Source organism: Rhineura floridana, chromosome 3 (genome assembly GCF_030035675.1).
Source record: "Rhineura floridana isolate rRhiFlo1 chromosome 3, rRhiFlo1.hap2, whole genome shotgun sequence".
Classification (NCBI taxonomy): Eukaryota; Metazoa; Chordata; class Lepidosauria; order Squamata; family Rhineuridae; genus Rhineura; species Rhineura floridana.
The window spans coordinates 172,830,522-172,848,315 of record NC_084482.1 but is presented as its reverse complement, the minus strand read 5'-3'; the positions used below and the strand labels follow the sequence as shown (position 1 = coordinate 172,848,315).

The 17,794-nt window shown below is 41.2% G+C and overlaps 1 protein-coding gene across 2 annotated transcripts in view; it reads right to left on the bottom strand.

Annotated features, from left to right (window-relative positions):
• RYBP (RING1 and YY1 binding protein) overlaps nt 1–17,794 on the bottom strand; it is a 67,867-nt gene that overhangs the window by 4,982 nt on the left and 45,091 nt on the right. The window contains exons 1-3 of one of the 2 annotated variants that reach the window (XM_061618612.1): nt 15,881–15,981; nt 3,553–3,729; nt 3,009–3,107 (exon numbers count right to left, since the gene is read on the bottom strand). In XM_061618612.1, coding sequence (XP_061474596.1) covers nt 3,009–3,107; nt 3,553–3,729; nt 15,881–15,978 — 374 coding nt within the window. In that variant the 5' untranslated portion in view covers nt 15,979–15,981. Of the gene's footprint in view, nt 1–3,008; nt 3,108–3,552; nt 3,730–15,880; nt 15,982–17,794 lie in introns of those variants that run through there. The other variant, XM_061618611.1, reaches the window with a different exon arrangement.

Sequence of the window (17,794 nt, the reverse complement as noted above, 5' to 3'; positions counted from 1 at the left end):
AGAACTGGGTCTGTGCTGTAAGTAAGATCTTAAGAAAACATTAATGGCTCCTTCTCAGCAGCTAAAAAAATCACCCTATGGGGAGATTCAGAAGTTGTACTTAAAGATCAAATTTAAATGAATAGTTGGCTCAAGGTAAGAACCAGTAGCACTTTTAAAAGAGGAGTTATTTTTATAGGAATGCCACATTTAGTTCAATGCAGACTCTTGCCCCACTTTGGTGTTTTTTGTAGCACCAGAATCCCAATTTAAATATATGTCCCTCTCAGCTAATGATGAGGTAGATCTGTCAATCATCTCCTGCTGGGAAGTATGGGTTGCGGACAATAACTCCTAATACCCCCGTGAACATAGGCACTGCCCAAAATTATTCTGTAGATATAGAGCCTGTAGGCCATTATCTAACACTGCCAGCCGTAAGAAAAAATTTGATCCTGCAGCTCCTTCTACCCCTTATCAATTCTTAGTATTCCCAGTTGGTATATGTATTGGATTTGAAATTGTTTTTTATTGTGAAATTACTTTGAGATGCTTCATAGGAAGTGGTTCATAAATAAATAAATAAATAATGGTAATACAAAAAAGCCACTGAGATGAAGGGGGAAATCAGACACCTTCCTGCAATTCTCAACTCTACAGGGTAGAAAATGAAAGCTTGTAAGTCCTCTCCCAGGCCCACAGTAACCTAAAAACAAAGCAGAAGCAGAGGGAAATAGTTCTGTCTTCTCTCCACTGGTCTCTTCCTCACCCTTCTTAAAACAGGAGTTCCCAGGTGTTTTACTGACTTCCACTCCAATTTTCAGATCTACTACTTTTATTTCACCTTGCATTACCAACACACCAAGCGTGCTCTGTATAGTTAAAGCAGGATCTACTCAGATGACATTGCATCTTTGTTTCCTCAATCATAACTCCATACAGCAGGGGTGGGAACTTTTCTGGCCCAGTGGGCCAGATATTTATCACTCACACCCCACCTCACAGGTCAACTTAAACAAGTGGGTGGGAGCACCCACGTTTCAATCATCTGATGTCATAATGATAGCAGGTGATTGACACCTGTCAAAGGTGGCCCACAAAGCCAGTGGGAGGGCTTGCTCAGCCTTGTGAGAAGCGCTTTCCAAGCACCTGACAATCAACTGGTTATTGGGCATTTGGAAAGTGCCAAGCAAAGCACTTTGCAATCTCTGTGCTCAGCACTTCCCAAGTGCCAAGCACAGCACTTGCAAAGCTCCTTGTCCAATGAAGCTCCCGACATTCAGTAATGTCTGCAAAGTCCCTTTTGACCAACCCCACCCTTGCCTGTCCCACACCTATGTCATATAAAACATCAGGTGCAAGGCAGGTGATTGCAGCTTCATGGCCTGGGAGGCCAAATGGGGATTTGGTGGGGCAAATCTGGCCTGTGGGGTGGAGGTTCCCCACTACTGCCATATAGTTCTAGCCAGATTGTGATGCTTCAAGTAAACCAGAGGGCCACATCTCATCTTTCCTGATGGAGCAGCACACTGAGGAACACCCTCCCATGTCCTGCTTTTACTATATGGGGGAGACAAAATTGCAAGCTGGGGTTTGAATAGCTCAAATGCAGGTTCTAACTTCTCTAGGTAATTTTGCTTGCCAGCTGCTTGCGTGTTGTACCTTAAGCACTTAGAATATTTAAGGAAGTCAAATTAAGAATTTGTCTTAAAATATAAGCTACAGCCCAAAACAAGAAAGGAAACAAAATCTTGTGAAAGAATGCAGAACCCAATTTCAAGTTGAATAGAGCTTGAAATACTTGATGGAATTACTCAGTTTTAAAAGGATTATAAACAGAAGGAACATCCAGTGCTGCATAGCACTAAAAATATTTTTATCCTATTACTCTACAATTGCCAGCACAGTAGTTTTCCATGAAAGGCAAGCTTAACGGTAGCTGCCCCTCCATCCAAAGAGCAAATTAGAGACAGGAATACTCAATTTACCAAGTGAAACAAAGCTTTAAATTGTTCAACTCCCATTGGCTAAGGTGCTACAATTCTGTCTGCATGTTTCATAACGAAAGAAACAGCATTTATTATTATATTAATGGCCATTTCACACGTTATCTCTTAACAAGAGCTTGTGAGTACTGCCATAAAAATAAGTTGCCACACAATCTGGTTTTACTTCCTTGTTCTCTCTCCCTGCTCTTTCCCCTCTCAGCTGCATGCAAGAACCAGTAATGAAAACCAGCTATTGTGGTAATTTTATCATTTTCTTTGGCAAAAAGCAGGATCTTATATTACAGTAGCAAATAAGAAAGCAGTGGATATTTTTGGTGTAAGGCAAGCCAAGGACTAGAAAAAGACTCTATAAAAGCAGACTCAAGCCCACATTTATTTTTAAAGAAGGAATGGGGTTAGGCACACATCTACACACTTTGTATTTAACACACGTGTGTTTTGTACTCTGGTATTCACACCCAAGTACAAAAAAATCCCACAGGAACTACCCTCTCTTTCCCATTTTGCTGTGAGGCCCAGTGATGGACAATGGCATACAGACCTCACAAAGGAGGCTGTAGCCTGTACAGTGGGGATGATGTTGAGCGACAAGTAGTGAAATCACCACCGTATAGACTGTAGCCTGTAGATCCTAGTGCACACAGATTATGGATTAGCCTAGCATTTGGTGTGCACAATCTAGCATATCCAAATTGGTGAGTTGAGATTATCTCCGATTATTATGCCAATGGTACCAGTAAATGACAGGCTGGGCATTCATTCATATTAATAATATTAATATTATTAGTATTAATAATGATGATAATAATAAACAACTATTATTATTATTCTGAGGTACAGCCTCCTGTTATACCCCATCATTGTCAATGACTCAAGTAAGTCAGCTAAGTCATGGGCTGCTGGGAAAAGTTTAAGCCCCATGTTCACTAGCCTGGAAAATAAATATATTTTCTAACTCCAAATAGAGAAGCTAATTTTAAAAGCCTATAATCAGGCAGTTCTTTATTTTAAAACAATTACCTTGAGGTGTGATTTGAATCACTTGTCTTTGTTGTCGTATTGCCAGACTGTATGCTATTTGCTTCACTTGGGGGATCTTTCACAATATCGGACTTTGGCCTGAAAGAGAGACCAGAAGGAAACTTAATGTTAAAGGGCTTTCTGTTTCAAGAATATCAATTATGAAACTTGGATCACTTGTACCCCAGAGTGTGTTCACACGCACAGCCACTATACAATGAATGTAGCTCTCCCACCAGTTAATAAAGCCACAGACAGAGGTTACGGAGGACATGAATATACCTTCCCCTCCTCCACCCACTCTGGAAAAGGACAAAACACATGTAATCAATAGATGGTAGTGGGATGGGGGAAGGGGAGAATGATTGGGGAATCACTGGAAATGTGTCTGGAAGTTTGAGGTATTCTGGGTGGGACTGGGTGGGACTGGGTGAGACTTCAAGGCTGAGAGCAGAAGCGTACATTTCTAGAGGTTAAGGATATGTATTAGATGAAATCATCTGCAGGAGGATACAGAGACAAAAAGGATGGGCCAAAAACATACTTAGTCTTCTTGCTGGTACTCTTCTTTATAACACTTTGACTAATTTCTTTTTCTTTGTCTGGTTTTTTCTCTTCCTGCTTTTCCACCTTCTCTTTCTTCTCCTTTTTAGGAGGTGGTGGCGTAGCATATTGCTGAGCAACTTGTTGTGCAACAAGCTGAGAATTTATCCTAGGCTTCCTATGAGTGAGAAGAAATAAAAAAATGTCAGTGTCTTTATTAAAACCCATGGGTGACTGTAGCTAAAGCATCAATAAAGCAAACATCAAAACAAGTAGTATTAACTAGGAAGAGTGTCATGTCCAAGGTTTTAAAGTGGTACATTCACACAAATTTTAAAGTTGTGGTTCAAGGTTCTTAACCACTTTCGGAATATTCTCTATATATGAAACTGGGGGTCTAGTCATCACTTATTTTAGTGAAAATTCCTCTCTTCAGAACTGAACTTCACAGAATATGATGAAAAGAAACATGTTCCGAAACATGGGGCCAAACAGACACAGCTCTGAAACATTAACCTAGCACACTGTATTACTTCTTTAGGAAATTTCTAGGCATCTAGTCTGCCTTTTTAAAAGATTGTATATGAAGATGTATCGCACAGATAACTGAAAGCCCAGAAACCACACTCACTCTGTCTATAATTTGAAGTGCTATGTCAACAGACAGCTTTCACACTGCTTGCATTGTTTCATTAAATGGACACTAGTAAATTTTTAAATACATAAAATAGAGTTAGTAATGTCTCATTCAACTGTAATTATTCACATTAAATCCTTCTTCCCTAAAGCTTCAAGCCTGACAATCACAACACAGTGATTGTCAATCAAAGCAAACCTTAAACAAATGATAAATTGAGTGACACATTAGCAGTCTTGTCTTTGCCAGTCTCCTAACTGGCACTGTATCTCAACACTATTTTCCTGCAAACTTCCACAATCATTACAACAACTGACACATAAGCCTGCATTGCCAATAAGAAAGTAGCAAATCTGAAAGGCATTTTTAACAAGTTCTGCAAATAAAAGATGTATTTAAGCAGAAAGGAGCCAGATGTTATACTGATTAATAAGTAGCTGCTACATAACAGCTAGTAATTTTTAATTTATGGATCCAACCTACTTTCACTTTCAAGCCCAAGTATTTGAAGGTGATGGTGTGGTTTCTGTTAACAACCACAGGCGTCAACAGACTCTGGCAGGTGATGAAACATGAGATATCATTGTGGCTATGTGTATTAAGAGAATGAACCTGATCTAGTGAGTGGCATAAAACTTTGCCTTCCAAAGAAAAATGGGTTAAAAACTACCTCAGGTACACTGTTGCAGGATTTAAACAGAAGTAGACCTACAACACAGTCCTTCTGATTTGTTGTCACCTACATGATAGTACACAACAACCCTAAGTTTCACTCATTTGACATTTACTGTTTTCTTTCTCATGACATTTATTGATATTTGCCATTGGGGTACTTTTCTGTCCCAGACACCCTTAACATAACTGGTAAAAAAAAATGTCCCATCTGGTTTCTCAACCAAAAACCAATCTAGAGAAGCAGATATGGGCACTTTTCCTAACACACCACACATGGATTCATTTTGGGACATTTTACTACCCCAAGACACATTTGAATTCTGCTTGGGGTAGAGAAATAGCCCCTAAAACTGATCCAGGGAAGCAGATTAAAGTACTCTTCTCCTCACACAACATACATAGCTTCGTTTGGCACATTTTACTACTCCAAGATACATTGGGGGGCAGCATGGGACAGAACACTACCTCATAAAACTGTCTATGTCAGTTCTGTAGTTTTCCTAGATAAAAACAAAGATAGCAAGACACGGTACATGTTCTCGAGAAGATTCCTCAGGTTTACCCATAATTTAATATTTAAATAAGTGATAAGAGGTATCAAAAACCCAAAATTATATGGTTGCTGTCAGCCCTTTCTAAGATGTCAAGAAGTTAATGTGATTATTAATGTTCTTTATCCTTTTAACACCAAGGAATTGGGGGAAATATAGTTTTTATATGAAAATTGTTTCCCCTGGCAATATATCCTCAATAGATGTTAACTTGTTCACTGCACTCAAATATCTCCATCATCATTCTTTCATATAAACCCACCTTCTCTTTCTGTGTCCCCCAAAATCTATCAGATGCAAACTACTATTGTCTTTCTTAATCCTCAATTAAGGTTGCAGCATTTGGGACTTTTTAGTTTAGAGAAAAGGCGAGTAAGAGGCAACATGATGGAGGTGTATAAAATTATGCATGGCATGGAGAAAGTGGATAGAGAAAGGTTTTTCTCCTCTGATAACACTAGAACTTGTGTACACTCAATGAAGCTGAATGTTGGAAGATTCAGAACAGACAAAAGAAAGTACTTCACACAGCACATAGTTAAAACTATGGAATTCGTTCCCACAAGAGACAGTTATGGCCACCAACGTGGATGGCTTTAATAGAGGACTAAACAAGTTCATGGTGGATAAGGCTATCAATGGTACCAGCCATGATGGCCGTGCTCTGTTACCATAGTCAGAGACAGCATGCTTAACATGCACAGTTAACCATCCACCAAGAATCCAGAACAAGGATATCCTCAGCAAGCTTAGCAAACTGCTCAACCCAACTGCAAATTTATGAACAAATGTAAAAACACAGGCCCCAATACTTATCCCTGGGAGACTCCACTTTCTACATCCCTCCATTAGGAGAATTGCCCATGTATTCCTACTCTCACTTTCCTGGTTCTTAACCTGTCCTCTTATCCCATGACTGCTAAGCTTACTCAGGAGTTTTTTGAAGGTTACTTTGTCAAAAGCTTTTTGAAAGTCTAGATTGGGTGGGGAGCCTTTGGATCATCTCTATCCACATGCCTGTTGACATGCTCATAGAACTCTAATAGATTAATGAAACAGGACTGACCTGTCCAGAAAGCATGCCAGTTCTGCTTCAGCAAGACCTGTTCTTCTATATGCTTGCTAATTCTATCTTTAACAATGCTTTCCACCAGTTTTCCTGGAACAGACATTAAGCAAAAAAGGCTGAAATTTCCAGGACCTTGCTGAATCGCTTTTTAAAAAAGGGATATTACACTGGCCACTTTCCAGTCTTCAGGTACAGAGGCTGATCTGGGGGAACAAGTTACATATTTTTGTTAGAAGGTTAGTAATTCCATATTTGAGTTCATTAGGAACTCTGATGGATTTGTCAGCTTTTAGTCTATCAATAAGGTCTAGAACTACATCTGTCACCGCTATTTGCCTCAGATCCTCAAACTCCCTTCCTGCAAAAGTAACTCATCTTTATTGTTTGCAGTCATTGACCCAGCCATACAAGTACAAGTATTTAAACACAGAAAGGCAAAAGAGTTACTTATAAACAGGTTAAATTATATGACTTATATACAAACAAACTTTTAAAAAATCTGATATACTAGTTACGATGTATTAACCATCTGTTTCCTTATAGCGTGTGCTAAAGCCCAAAATTTTGCAACTTTAAAGGTATTTCATTTCTCAAATCTGAGAGAAGGAAGGAGGTATAGAATGTGTCAGATCTACCTGGTAAGTTTTTTAGAATTGATTATGAACGGAATGAATGTCCTTATAATATGACCAGTATAACACAACATGGGTGATTGATTCAATCTCGCCCAATTGACATGGGCAGATACGTTGGGAATAAGGAATGTGCAAATTATCTCCCCTCCAACAAGGCTGATGGTAAAGAGTTAAAACAAGCCAGTGTAAAGGCTCTACAATACTTAGGGATCTCCAGAGCATAAAGATACAGTTAAGGGGCAAAATTCTTATTGTAATTCACCAGAAACAAGTAATGTGAGGCCTGAGCTCTGTCTTCTTGTAAGGCAACATCCCTAATCCGGTTCTTAATCATTTCTTTGGCCTTTATAGGTCCTAGTTGAACTAGAGCTGAGGGAGAAAACCCATAAAGGTGTAATTTTTCCTCAACAATACTTGCCCAACCAGAGGTCAGGTTGTCTATTAAAATCAAAGGGGCTAATCCTTGAGGTCTGAAATTTAGCTTGAGCCAGAAACTTAATGTATTTTAGCCATGCTCATGCTTCAAGGAAAACCAGCCCAGATTCCAATCTGAGTAGGGCATTAGGAATGCCATGTATGGCTCCAAAAATAGAATGCAGAAATTTGGACTGTACTGCCTCCAGGGAGCGAAAATCTTTACAGATGCGTATCTGAGAGCCATAGAGTGTTGGGTCAACACCTTGCCGTAGAAAACTTTGATGACAGGGAGAATATGGGAACCCCCCTTCCAAAAAGAATAATCTAAAATCTAGTGGAGATAGTTCTTTGGTCATTCTCAGAAAGCAATTTGGGCTCTCCACAGACCAGCTGTTTTAAAAACTACACCCAAGTATTTATATACCTTGACCTGTTTGGTATTGTGCCCATTGACCCTCCATCTGTGCTTAGTATATCTTTTGGAAAAGACCAACATTTTGGTCTTTTGGTAGTTTATTGTAAGCTCATTCTCTGTACAGTATGCAGTAAAGGCACAAAGAGCTCTCCTGAGTCCTACTTCTGAGTAAGATAATATAACAGTGTCATCCACATACAATAAGGCAGGAATGGGTCGGTTTGCTAATTTGGGCGGGTGAAAGTCTGGGTTTGTTAAAGTTGGGACTAGAGAGTTAATGTAAAAATTGAGTAATGGGGGGCAGAATAAAACCCTGTCTCACTCCTCTGTTTAGTGGGACCGAGAGAACAGATGTTCTTGCGGGTTGCACCTTACTCTAAGAGAATTATTTTCATGCAAGGTGAGAATTAATATTAATAGTTGGTGGTCAAGAGAGGAGGACTCCAATTTTGCTCACAGCCTGTTCCTGGAGATCGTGTCAAATGCAGATTTAGTCGACGAAAGCTGAAAAAAGGGCTCCATTGGGCCTACAGCTATATTTCCTAATCAGATTATGTAAGATCAGGCATTGATCAGTGGTGGAGCGACTGGACCTAAAGCCAGCTTGCTCCTCAACTACTATGTTCGCCTGATCAAGCCAGTCCCAAAGTTTCCACAACAAATGCCTGGCACAGAGCTTGCTTACTGTACTAAGCAGACTACTTGGACAGTAATTGGAAGGGTCATCCTTTTGTCCCTTTTTATATATTGGGATGATAATGGTCAGGCCCCAGTCTGTCGGTATTTGTGCTGACTGATCTATGAATGTAAGAAGTGAGGCCAGGACTATGTCTATGTTGTTTTTTATTAGCTCTGATGGAATACAATCAATCCCAGGAGCCTTCCCCGGTTTGTGTAGAATGACTAATTTTTTTTATTTCTAATATAGAGACTAGCTGTCATGAAGGAGTATCTGCCAAATTGATAATTGAGGTTACTGTAGAGTCTAGCCCTGCTGAATAGAGTGCACTAAAATGGGTTTCCCATGTCTTGGCAGACACCAGACAGGTCATCCTAGGGGGTTCTAATGGAAGCCTACTCCCTACAATATGCCAAAAGAGAGGAATCATTGCTTTTAGCTGCCTGGATCAACTGGGCCCAGGCTTTGCTTAATGCCTCCCTCTTTTTCTTTTTGATTAGCACATTGTACTACTTTTTTTTTGAAGATGTAATGCTGGGGGCATTGAGGTAGCTTTACTTAGTCTGTAGTGTTGATAATGAACTACCAGCTGTTTCTTTGTTGTCACACACTTTGAGTCAAACCAGGGCTTCAAATTGTGTTTTATAAAGGTGGGAACTAACAGGTTAAGAGTTTTTTTTGTTAGGACCTGTTGCAGCTCAAGGGCTAAATTTTGACACGCGCAAATAGCTATTTCAGGTGAGTTTGTTATAATAATCTCATAGCAGAATCCGAAGGCCCTATCAGGTCTAAGAATTTTAGTACTTATCACATCCAGGTTGTTAGACCATCTGACTCTTTTATGGACATTAGCAGCAGGGCCGGCCCCAGGCATGCCGGGGCCCATAGGCACCAGCCTGCTCCGGGCCCCGGCACTCCCCTTTTGTGGTTCGCGGCAGGATGGGTACCACGGATCACAGGGTGGGAGATCCCAAGTCGCCCACCATTCCCCCATTCTACTTACCTTTCTCTGTGCTGTTTTTTCGCAGCGCGCACTGCACATGCAGGTTTGCCATCAATCAAGATGGCAGCTGAGGTTTCACTAAGGGGCTGAAGCCTCTGCCGCCATCTTGGTTGATGGCACGCATGCATGCTACACACACGCACTGCTGCCATCAACCAAGATGGCGGCAGAGGCTTCAGCCTCCTAGGGAAACCTCGGCCGCCATCTTGATTGATGGCAAACCTGTGCGCACAGCACGTGCAGTCGCCAAAACAGCACAGAGAAAGGTAGGTGAAGCGGGGGCATGGTGGGCGGCTCTGAAGCTCCTGCCCTGCTATCCGCGGCAGGATTGCTGCCACGGATTGCAGAAGGGGAGTGCAGGGCCCCACCTGGCCACGCTTTAGAACCGGCCCTGATTAGCAAACATAAAATTTATGTCAAACTTATCAATTAGATGAGTAGCCATGATTCCAATTTTAAATTTCAGAAAGATAGGTAAATGATCACTATCCTGATGTGGCTCAACTTTAAGAAAAATCAAGTTGTCCAGCAAATTATGTGATGTCAGAACATAATCAATAATAATAGAATTCAAACTGCAATACAATAAAATACAGTATAACAAATAAAAGCAATACAATTCAATTAAAATCAGTATGAATATTTAATATGGTCATGATGTGGACTACCTGAATAAAGCTTGAGGACCACTGGTGGTCTACAGACCACAGTTTGGGAACCCCTGCTCTAGATCAATTCACTGTGCATTCTACAGCTCTAGTCCAATTCTAGACTAACTTATCCATTCTGTTCACCTCATTTTGGGACACAGAACTTTGCTTAGCCTAGAGATTGGGCCATACATACATCAGACCAAATTTAGAATATCCATGATGAATATAGTGATACCATCAATTCTAAGGAAACATATACATTTCCATAGCACTCCTTTGACAGTTGCTCATAACTCTAATACAAACATTTTATGATGAGAACAAAAGTAATAGAACCTGAGATTTCATGGAGTTAAAAGCCTTAAGGAGGGAAGATATGGATAATTTCAGTGTTCTCATTTTTTGTATTAATTGCAAGGTCTGATTGGTCTGATCACTTCTGTGAATAAGGATGGGTGTATTACTAAATGTGCTCTTTTTTTAATAGCACTGAAGTATTTGACTATGTGCCCAGCTGGGATAGGCAAGAACAAAGAAACCAAAATGACTCATATTTCATCTATCTAAACAAAAATCAGTGCATACTGTACTGCAAAACTGCACCTGATTACACAGAGTAATCATTGCTTTTGGTAATCACTGCATTGTTTTCAAGGTGCTTACAGACAGATCACTTCATAATCTGCTCCAGAATTTTAACTGAAGTATAGTTTCCAAATTGCATGAAGCACTAGTCCTGTACTCGACACTGGTTAGGCCTCATCTGTAGTACTGCATCCAGTTCTTGACACCGCACTTTAAGAAGGATGCAGATAAACTGGAACAGGTTCAGAGGAGGGCAACAAGGATGATGAGGGGACTGGAAACAAAGCACTATAAGGAGAGACTGAAAGAAATGGGCATGTTTAGCCTTGAGAAGAGAAGACTGAAGGGAGGTATGATCGCACTCTTCAAGTACAGTAGGGTCCCAGTCATACGGCAGGTTAGGTTCCAGACCCCCGCTGAAAAGCAAATCAGCTCTGGCGCGGGGATCTGGAACCTAACCCGCTGATCGCACCAGAGGAGGAGAAGATCAGATCTTCCCTTCCTTGGGCACCATCACCTCGAGCGGGAGTCTGATTGCACCAAAAGAGGAGAAGATCAGCTGTAGCACACTACAGCTGATCTTCCTCTCCTCCGGCATAATCAGCTGGAGTGCAGGAAGCTCCAGCCCCCCCCCCAGCTGATCACCCTGCTGGTGCCGTATTAGCGGAACACCAAGAAGCACGGCCCTACTGTACTTGAAAGGTTGTCACACAAAGGACCATGATCTCTTCTCAATCATCCCAGAGTGCAGGACACGGAATAATGGGCTCAAGTTGCAGGAAGCCAGATTTCAACTGAACATCAGGAAAAACTTCCTAACTGTTTGAGCGGCACGACAATGCGACCAATAACCTAGGGAGGTGGTGGGCTTTCCAACACTGGAGGCATTCAAAAGGCAGCGGGACAGCCACCTGTCAGGTATGCTTTAATTTGGATTCCTGAAATGAGCAGGGGGTTGGATTCGATGGCCTTATAGGTCACTTCCAACTCTATGATTCTATGAATACAGCCTAAAATAGCATTCACCTTTTTTCCAGCCATATCGCACTGTTGGCTCATATTCAGTTTGTGATCAACAACAATCCCAAGATCCTTCTTGCATGCAGTAATGCTGAGCCAAGTATCCCCCATCTTATAACTGCTCATTTGGTTTCTTTTTCTGAGGTGTAGAACTTTGCACTTATCTCTGTTAAATTTCATTGTTTTTTTCAGCCCCATGCTCCAGCCTTTCAAGATCCCTTTGAATTTTGCTTCTGTCTTCCAAGGTATTAATTATCCCTCCCAATTTTGTGTCATCTGCAAATCTGATAAGCATTCCCTGCACCTCCCTCAACCAAGTCATCAATAAATATGAAGAGCACTGGGCCCACGACCGAGCACTGTGGTACTCCGCTCATTACCTCCCTTCAGTCTGAGAAGAAACTACTGATAAGCACTCTTTATGATTCTGTAGCCAACTATGGAAAATTTTGAGGTTTCCAGGATACATATTGGTATTATCCATGCATAATCTTAAAACCACCAGGCCTCCATGGCCATTTCTACCAAATCACATCCACCTACTCAGCTGTAGGGCAGGGAAAGACGCACTGTGTCAAAAAGGGGGGATGAAGACACCACTGATCAGATAAGCCTGCAAAGTTCTCTAAAAAGTGATGTACATCTGACAATACTGTGCACTGGGCTTTGCAAGCCATTGGCTGATTAACTACAGTTCTGGCTTTGCAAGCTCCAACAATCAGCGGATTGTCAGCGCTTGGGGAGTGCTTCATGAGACCCTCCTCAGGTCATGTGAAGCCCAGGGCTTCACAAAACCTGACAATAAGCCGATTGTTGGTAGTCTGCATGGCTGGATTTCAAACCACGCCACCAAAAACAGTTCACCTGATGTCACTGTGACATCAAGTGGATGGTCTTACTCACCTGTCAAACCTGGCGGAAGATAACAATCATGCCAACTGGTCTGATCTAGTTCCTCGCCTTTGTGTTAAAACTATAGTCAACTTTCCCCCAAAGAAACCACAATCAATATCATGATTATTATTAGACAGGAAATAGGTGAGACTTGCCCTAGAGCTCAGTTCCGACACAACTAATAGAAGGAATTTATACTATTTTGTGTGTATAGACATGTAGGTAAAGAAAAATGGGAAATGGTGCTTGTGGAAATCATCAAGCAATCCTTCACTTGCTACTCTAAATTTCCCACTCCCAAAGTGGGTTTGCTTTTCTCTTTCTTTTCTTTTTTCTTTTTTTAAAAAGTTGCTGGGAGTATTGCTTAGTGGGTAATCAGGCCCCCTAAGCTGTGTGACCTTTTCTTCCAGGTTCGTTCTCCACATACCCATCCTTCCATACTGCTTTCTCTGCATTCTGTATTGCCTTTGCACTCTGTCCCTTAGATTTCATGAAACCCAATCATCTCTTCCCAGTCCTCACCCTGTGTTTTAATTCAACAAGGTTCCCTTCTTTCACAGAAGTTGTACTGTTTAATTCCCTGATCAAATGAACATTTCATGCCATTACACCAGCCCAGCCAACCTGTCAGACTTCACTGCTACAAATACAGATGTGTTCAATAGCACTTCACATTTATGCTATCAGCTAAGAATTAGTGAAAAGGAAGCGATTCTATCTGTATCCAAATTCTTCTAGCTCTGCAACTATAGCTCCCATACAGAATGAAAGCTACAAGTACTGCCAATTCAAATAAGGAATGCGTAGATGCCATTGGTTCAATCAATGAAGAAACTGGGTCTATTACCATAATATCTGACTGCTCATTTTCAAGCTCTGAATTTTCAAAAGAAAAAGAAATAGTTATCAGAGCTGCTGCGTATTTATCTGATGAGCAGTCATCTTCTGGAGGTTTGTCACAAGCATTCCAGCCATTTCTATAAGAAAAACAAGTCCATTTTATTAACTGGAATACCTTGCCTTAGGTTCCTTCAACCTTCTGATGGAATGGATCAAGTGCTCCTAAGGGGTTTCAAGGAACTCAGAGTGATCAGGAAAGAGAAGCATAATAACAAGAGGGAGAAGTTACAGGGAGTAGCATGTTGCGTTATTTATCCCCTCTGTAAATGGGCTCCCACAACTGAGGGTTAAGTGGTGAATGGCTGTTTCCAAGCTCTCTGGCTTCTCTCCATGAATTCACAGCTGCTCCAATATAGGCGGCTGCTGGAGAATTTCACATGTATGCCACAGGCTCTGAAAGCAGCCTGCCAAGCTTCTCTTCTCTTCTCCCACAGCATTCATCACAGTCATTACAGCACATACAACCTTGCCCAAACTGCCACCAACAAACACTGCCAGTTCTCCACAACTGAGCTGTAAGAGGCTGTCTATGTCTAACTACTAGTGGAAGCAGGTGTGAGATGAGGAGAGAAAAGAGCAAACATAGTTAATGACAACTAAAGCAGGACATGACAAGATGGAACCTTGAGAAGAATGTGCTTTATCCCATACCTTGCCCTCTCGTTCCTCTGCTTTTGGGGAATTGTCCTTTCTTTCAAATCACTGTGGGAAAATATTTTCATTACCAAGAAGATTAAGAGCATAAGAAGAGCCAACTGGATCAGGCCAAAGGCCAATCTAGACCAGTATCCTGTTCTCTCAGTCACCAACCACATGCCCATGGAAAATCCACAAGCACAACCTGTGCACAACAGCACTCTCCCTTCGTACGGTTTCCAGCAACTGGTACTCAGAAGTACACTGCTTCCAACAGTGCAGGTAGAACGTAGCTACTGATAGCTTATCCAGTATGAATTTGTCTAACCCTTTGTTAAAGCTATCCAAGTTGGTGGCCATCACTACCTCTTGTGTGAGCTAATTCCATAGTTTAACCATGTACTAGATAAAGTGGTACTTTCACCTGGATCTTCCAACATTCAGCTTCGTTCAGTATTTCAACCTGATTGTATTTCTATGCCACTTTCTATTCAAGTGAATCCCAAAGAGGCTTACAAACAACGTCAAAACAACAGATCATAATAATTACAGGTTATATAATACACCTCAAGGTTATATAATACCTCAAAGACCACCTCTCCCTATATATACCAACCCGGACCCTGTGCTCGGCATCAGAGGCCTTTCTTTGTGTGCCCCCTCCAAAGGAGGTGTGGAGAGTGGCAATACAAGAACAGGCCTTCTTGGTAGCTGTCCCCTGTGTGTGGAACGCTCTCCCCAGGGAGGCATGCCTGGTGCCATCATTCTCTATCTTTAGGCACCTGGCAAAAACATTTGTCTTCTCCCAGGCACTTGGGAAGGCTTCTGGAGAGCTTCTGTTGTATAGCCTTCCTAAGAAGGGTTGCTCCTCCACCTTATATACTTTTAAAATATACATACACAGTGCCTTGCAAAAGTATTCAGACCCCTGACCGCAGGTGGAGGCCAATTGTAAAGTAATAGTGTCCTCAATAGGGCAATTTCTTTCATCTGTGTAAACTGGGCGCTTCCACAGCACGTGTGTGTGTGTGTGTCACAAGCTGGAATATTTATGCAAGCAACATGTTTCACTTTTTTATGTTTCTTACAAACATTTCCCAACATAAAACCAATGTCACTTTACTTAATTTACCTTAACTGATTCTGACTTTCAGTGTTTCAAAATAAAGTGTCATACAGAACAAAATTACAATGTACCATTAGTAATTCCGTAATATGAGAGCATCGGTCAGGGGTCCAATTATTTTTGCAAGGCACTGTAGCACTAGAACTCTACTCATTAACTTGTTTTCCTGAAGGGCCACTTTTAGAAGAGAATGAGGGTTGGTAAGCCAGCTTGCCAGCCTATATCTCCTAAAGTGATCTGCCAGCAATGTTCTGTTTCATCACAAGGCCTCAGAGGCCAGATTTAGTCCAGAGGCTCCAGTTACTGCATGATTTTAATGAGCAACAAAATTATGCCAAGGCAAAGTGGTATATGAATCTCTTCACGTTGTCCTGCAGGGAGGGAGGGTTACGCTGTGCACCTGGCTTCCTGCCAGGGGATTCGATGCCACTTACCGGGCAGGAGTGGGGAGGCAGCAGGAAGGACTCGCTGCCTCATCCCTCCCAGAACACATAGCAACTTCACTGGTAAGAGACCACATGTGCGGCAACATGCCTCAGTAGCGTGATCCTTAAATATAAAAACAAAGCTTCAAAAATCTCCCAATAAAAAAGTATAAAGGCAGGTCTCATATCCACAGAGCATAAGTGTAACTTTTTTATTTCTTCTGCATTGTTTGAATCTTACATTTTCAATAGTAGAGGTTTTTTTTAAAAAAAGAATTATTTAATTTATATAACGCTTCTTAACAAGATTGTCAAAGCAGTTTTGTGAATGTGCATATAAATATCAACAACCTATCAACCACACCCCAGATGGACTGTTTGACTGGGGTGCAGGGGGCAGGGAACTTGGGAGCAGGCCTCAGGATCAGGTTGAAAATGAACGGAAGGAAAATATAGTCCTAGTCCAGGGATGTGGCGGGGGTGGGAAATCAGGGAGATAATATTCAAACAGCCTCAAATACACAACACAAAATACAGAGCACATGCAAAGACAAGATAACTGAATAGAAAGTTACAACATATTTTCAAAATATACATATCTGGAAGACTGCCGACTCAAAAAATTTGCAGATTTAACCTTGCATTTCCTGAACACAACAGTAACATCTTCATCTCACTATAATTATACGGCCATGGTCATGGCTCTATGTTAAGGGGGAGTCAGTTGGATCAGTTCTGCCATTATTATGAGACACTGGGGAGGAGTAGGTACCACAGTTTACAGTTAGAATCAATTACCTAGAGAAGTAGTGGGCTCTCCAACACTGGAGGCATTCAAGAAGCAGCTGGACAGCCATCCATTGGGAATGCTTTGATTTGGATTCCTGCATTGAGCAGGGGGTTGGACTTGATGGCCTTATAGGCCCCTTCCAACTCTACTATGATTCTATGATTATATCCATATTGTCTAAATAACATCTGTAAGGGTGAGGTACTTAATAGCTGCAATTTCCTGGCATTTCAGAGCTTGATTAAAAATGGAAAGCTCTTAACTTATGAAACCAAAAAGGGTTTTGTTGTTGTTAATTTAATATATCATCTGGAACATCTCCCTTTCCCTTTCTGTCCTCTAATTTCAAAGCTACAATAAAGCTTTACCACATTTACACATAGATGCTCTATTTTTTTTATTCTTCCAAGTACAAATACCTAGAAAATCAGGGCAAACTAGAAAAACTCTTCAGTTCTAACAATATGAGTTGGGGAGTTCTTGCTAAGTACTCACAGTTCTGCTGTGAAGCTTTGCCAACTGTAAATCATGCCAACCATCCTGGCACCATCAGTTACAGTCATTTTCCATTTAAGGAATCTCACATCAATGCCAGTGTAGCCTTTCATTATCCAACCCACTTAATACCCACAATCTCTCTGCAGCTCACTTGTTCTGTGTCTCCACTGACCAAGGAGCACAGCACAGACTGATGTGTGGATTATTTGGATTCCTAATATTTTTTTCTCCTGCTGGATAGCTGCAAAGCACTTGGAAATGTGCCTGACCCACAACACGTGTGGAATTGTCAGCCTAATACAGTATGTCATTTGAAGAGTCTTGGAGCAAAGCATACCTAAAGCTGCCTTCTAAGCAACAGCTCCAGGCTTACAAAACTTTCAGCTTTTATAAGATTCATTAAAATTAGTTTTTTAAAAATGTGAGTTAACATGAATTTTCTCTTCTGTGTTATGAAAGAGATGAGTAAGTCAGTAAGAAGAGTGTGACTTTTTGGTACTGTTTACAAAAAGCAGGTGGTACAAGCAGTTATCATTAGACAAGACTTTTTTGGGGGGGAATGAAAAGAGATCAAAAGAACTGCTTTTGAATCAAGTCCTGCTATATGCCATCTGCCTATTGACTGTATAGTCAGA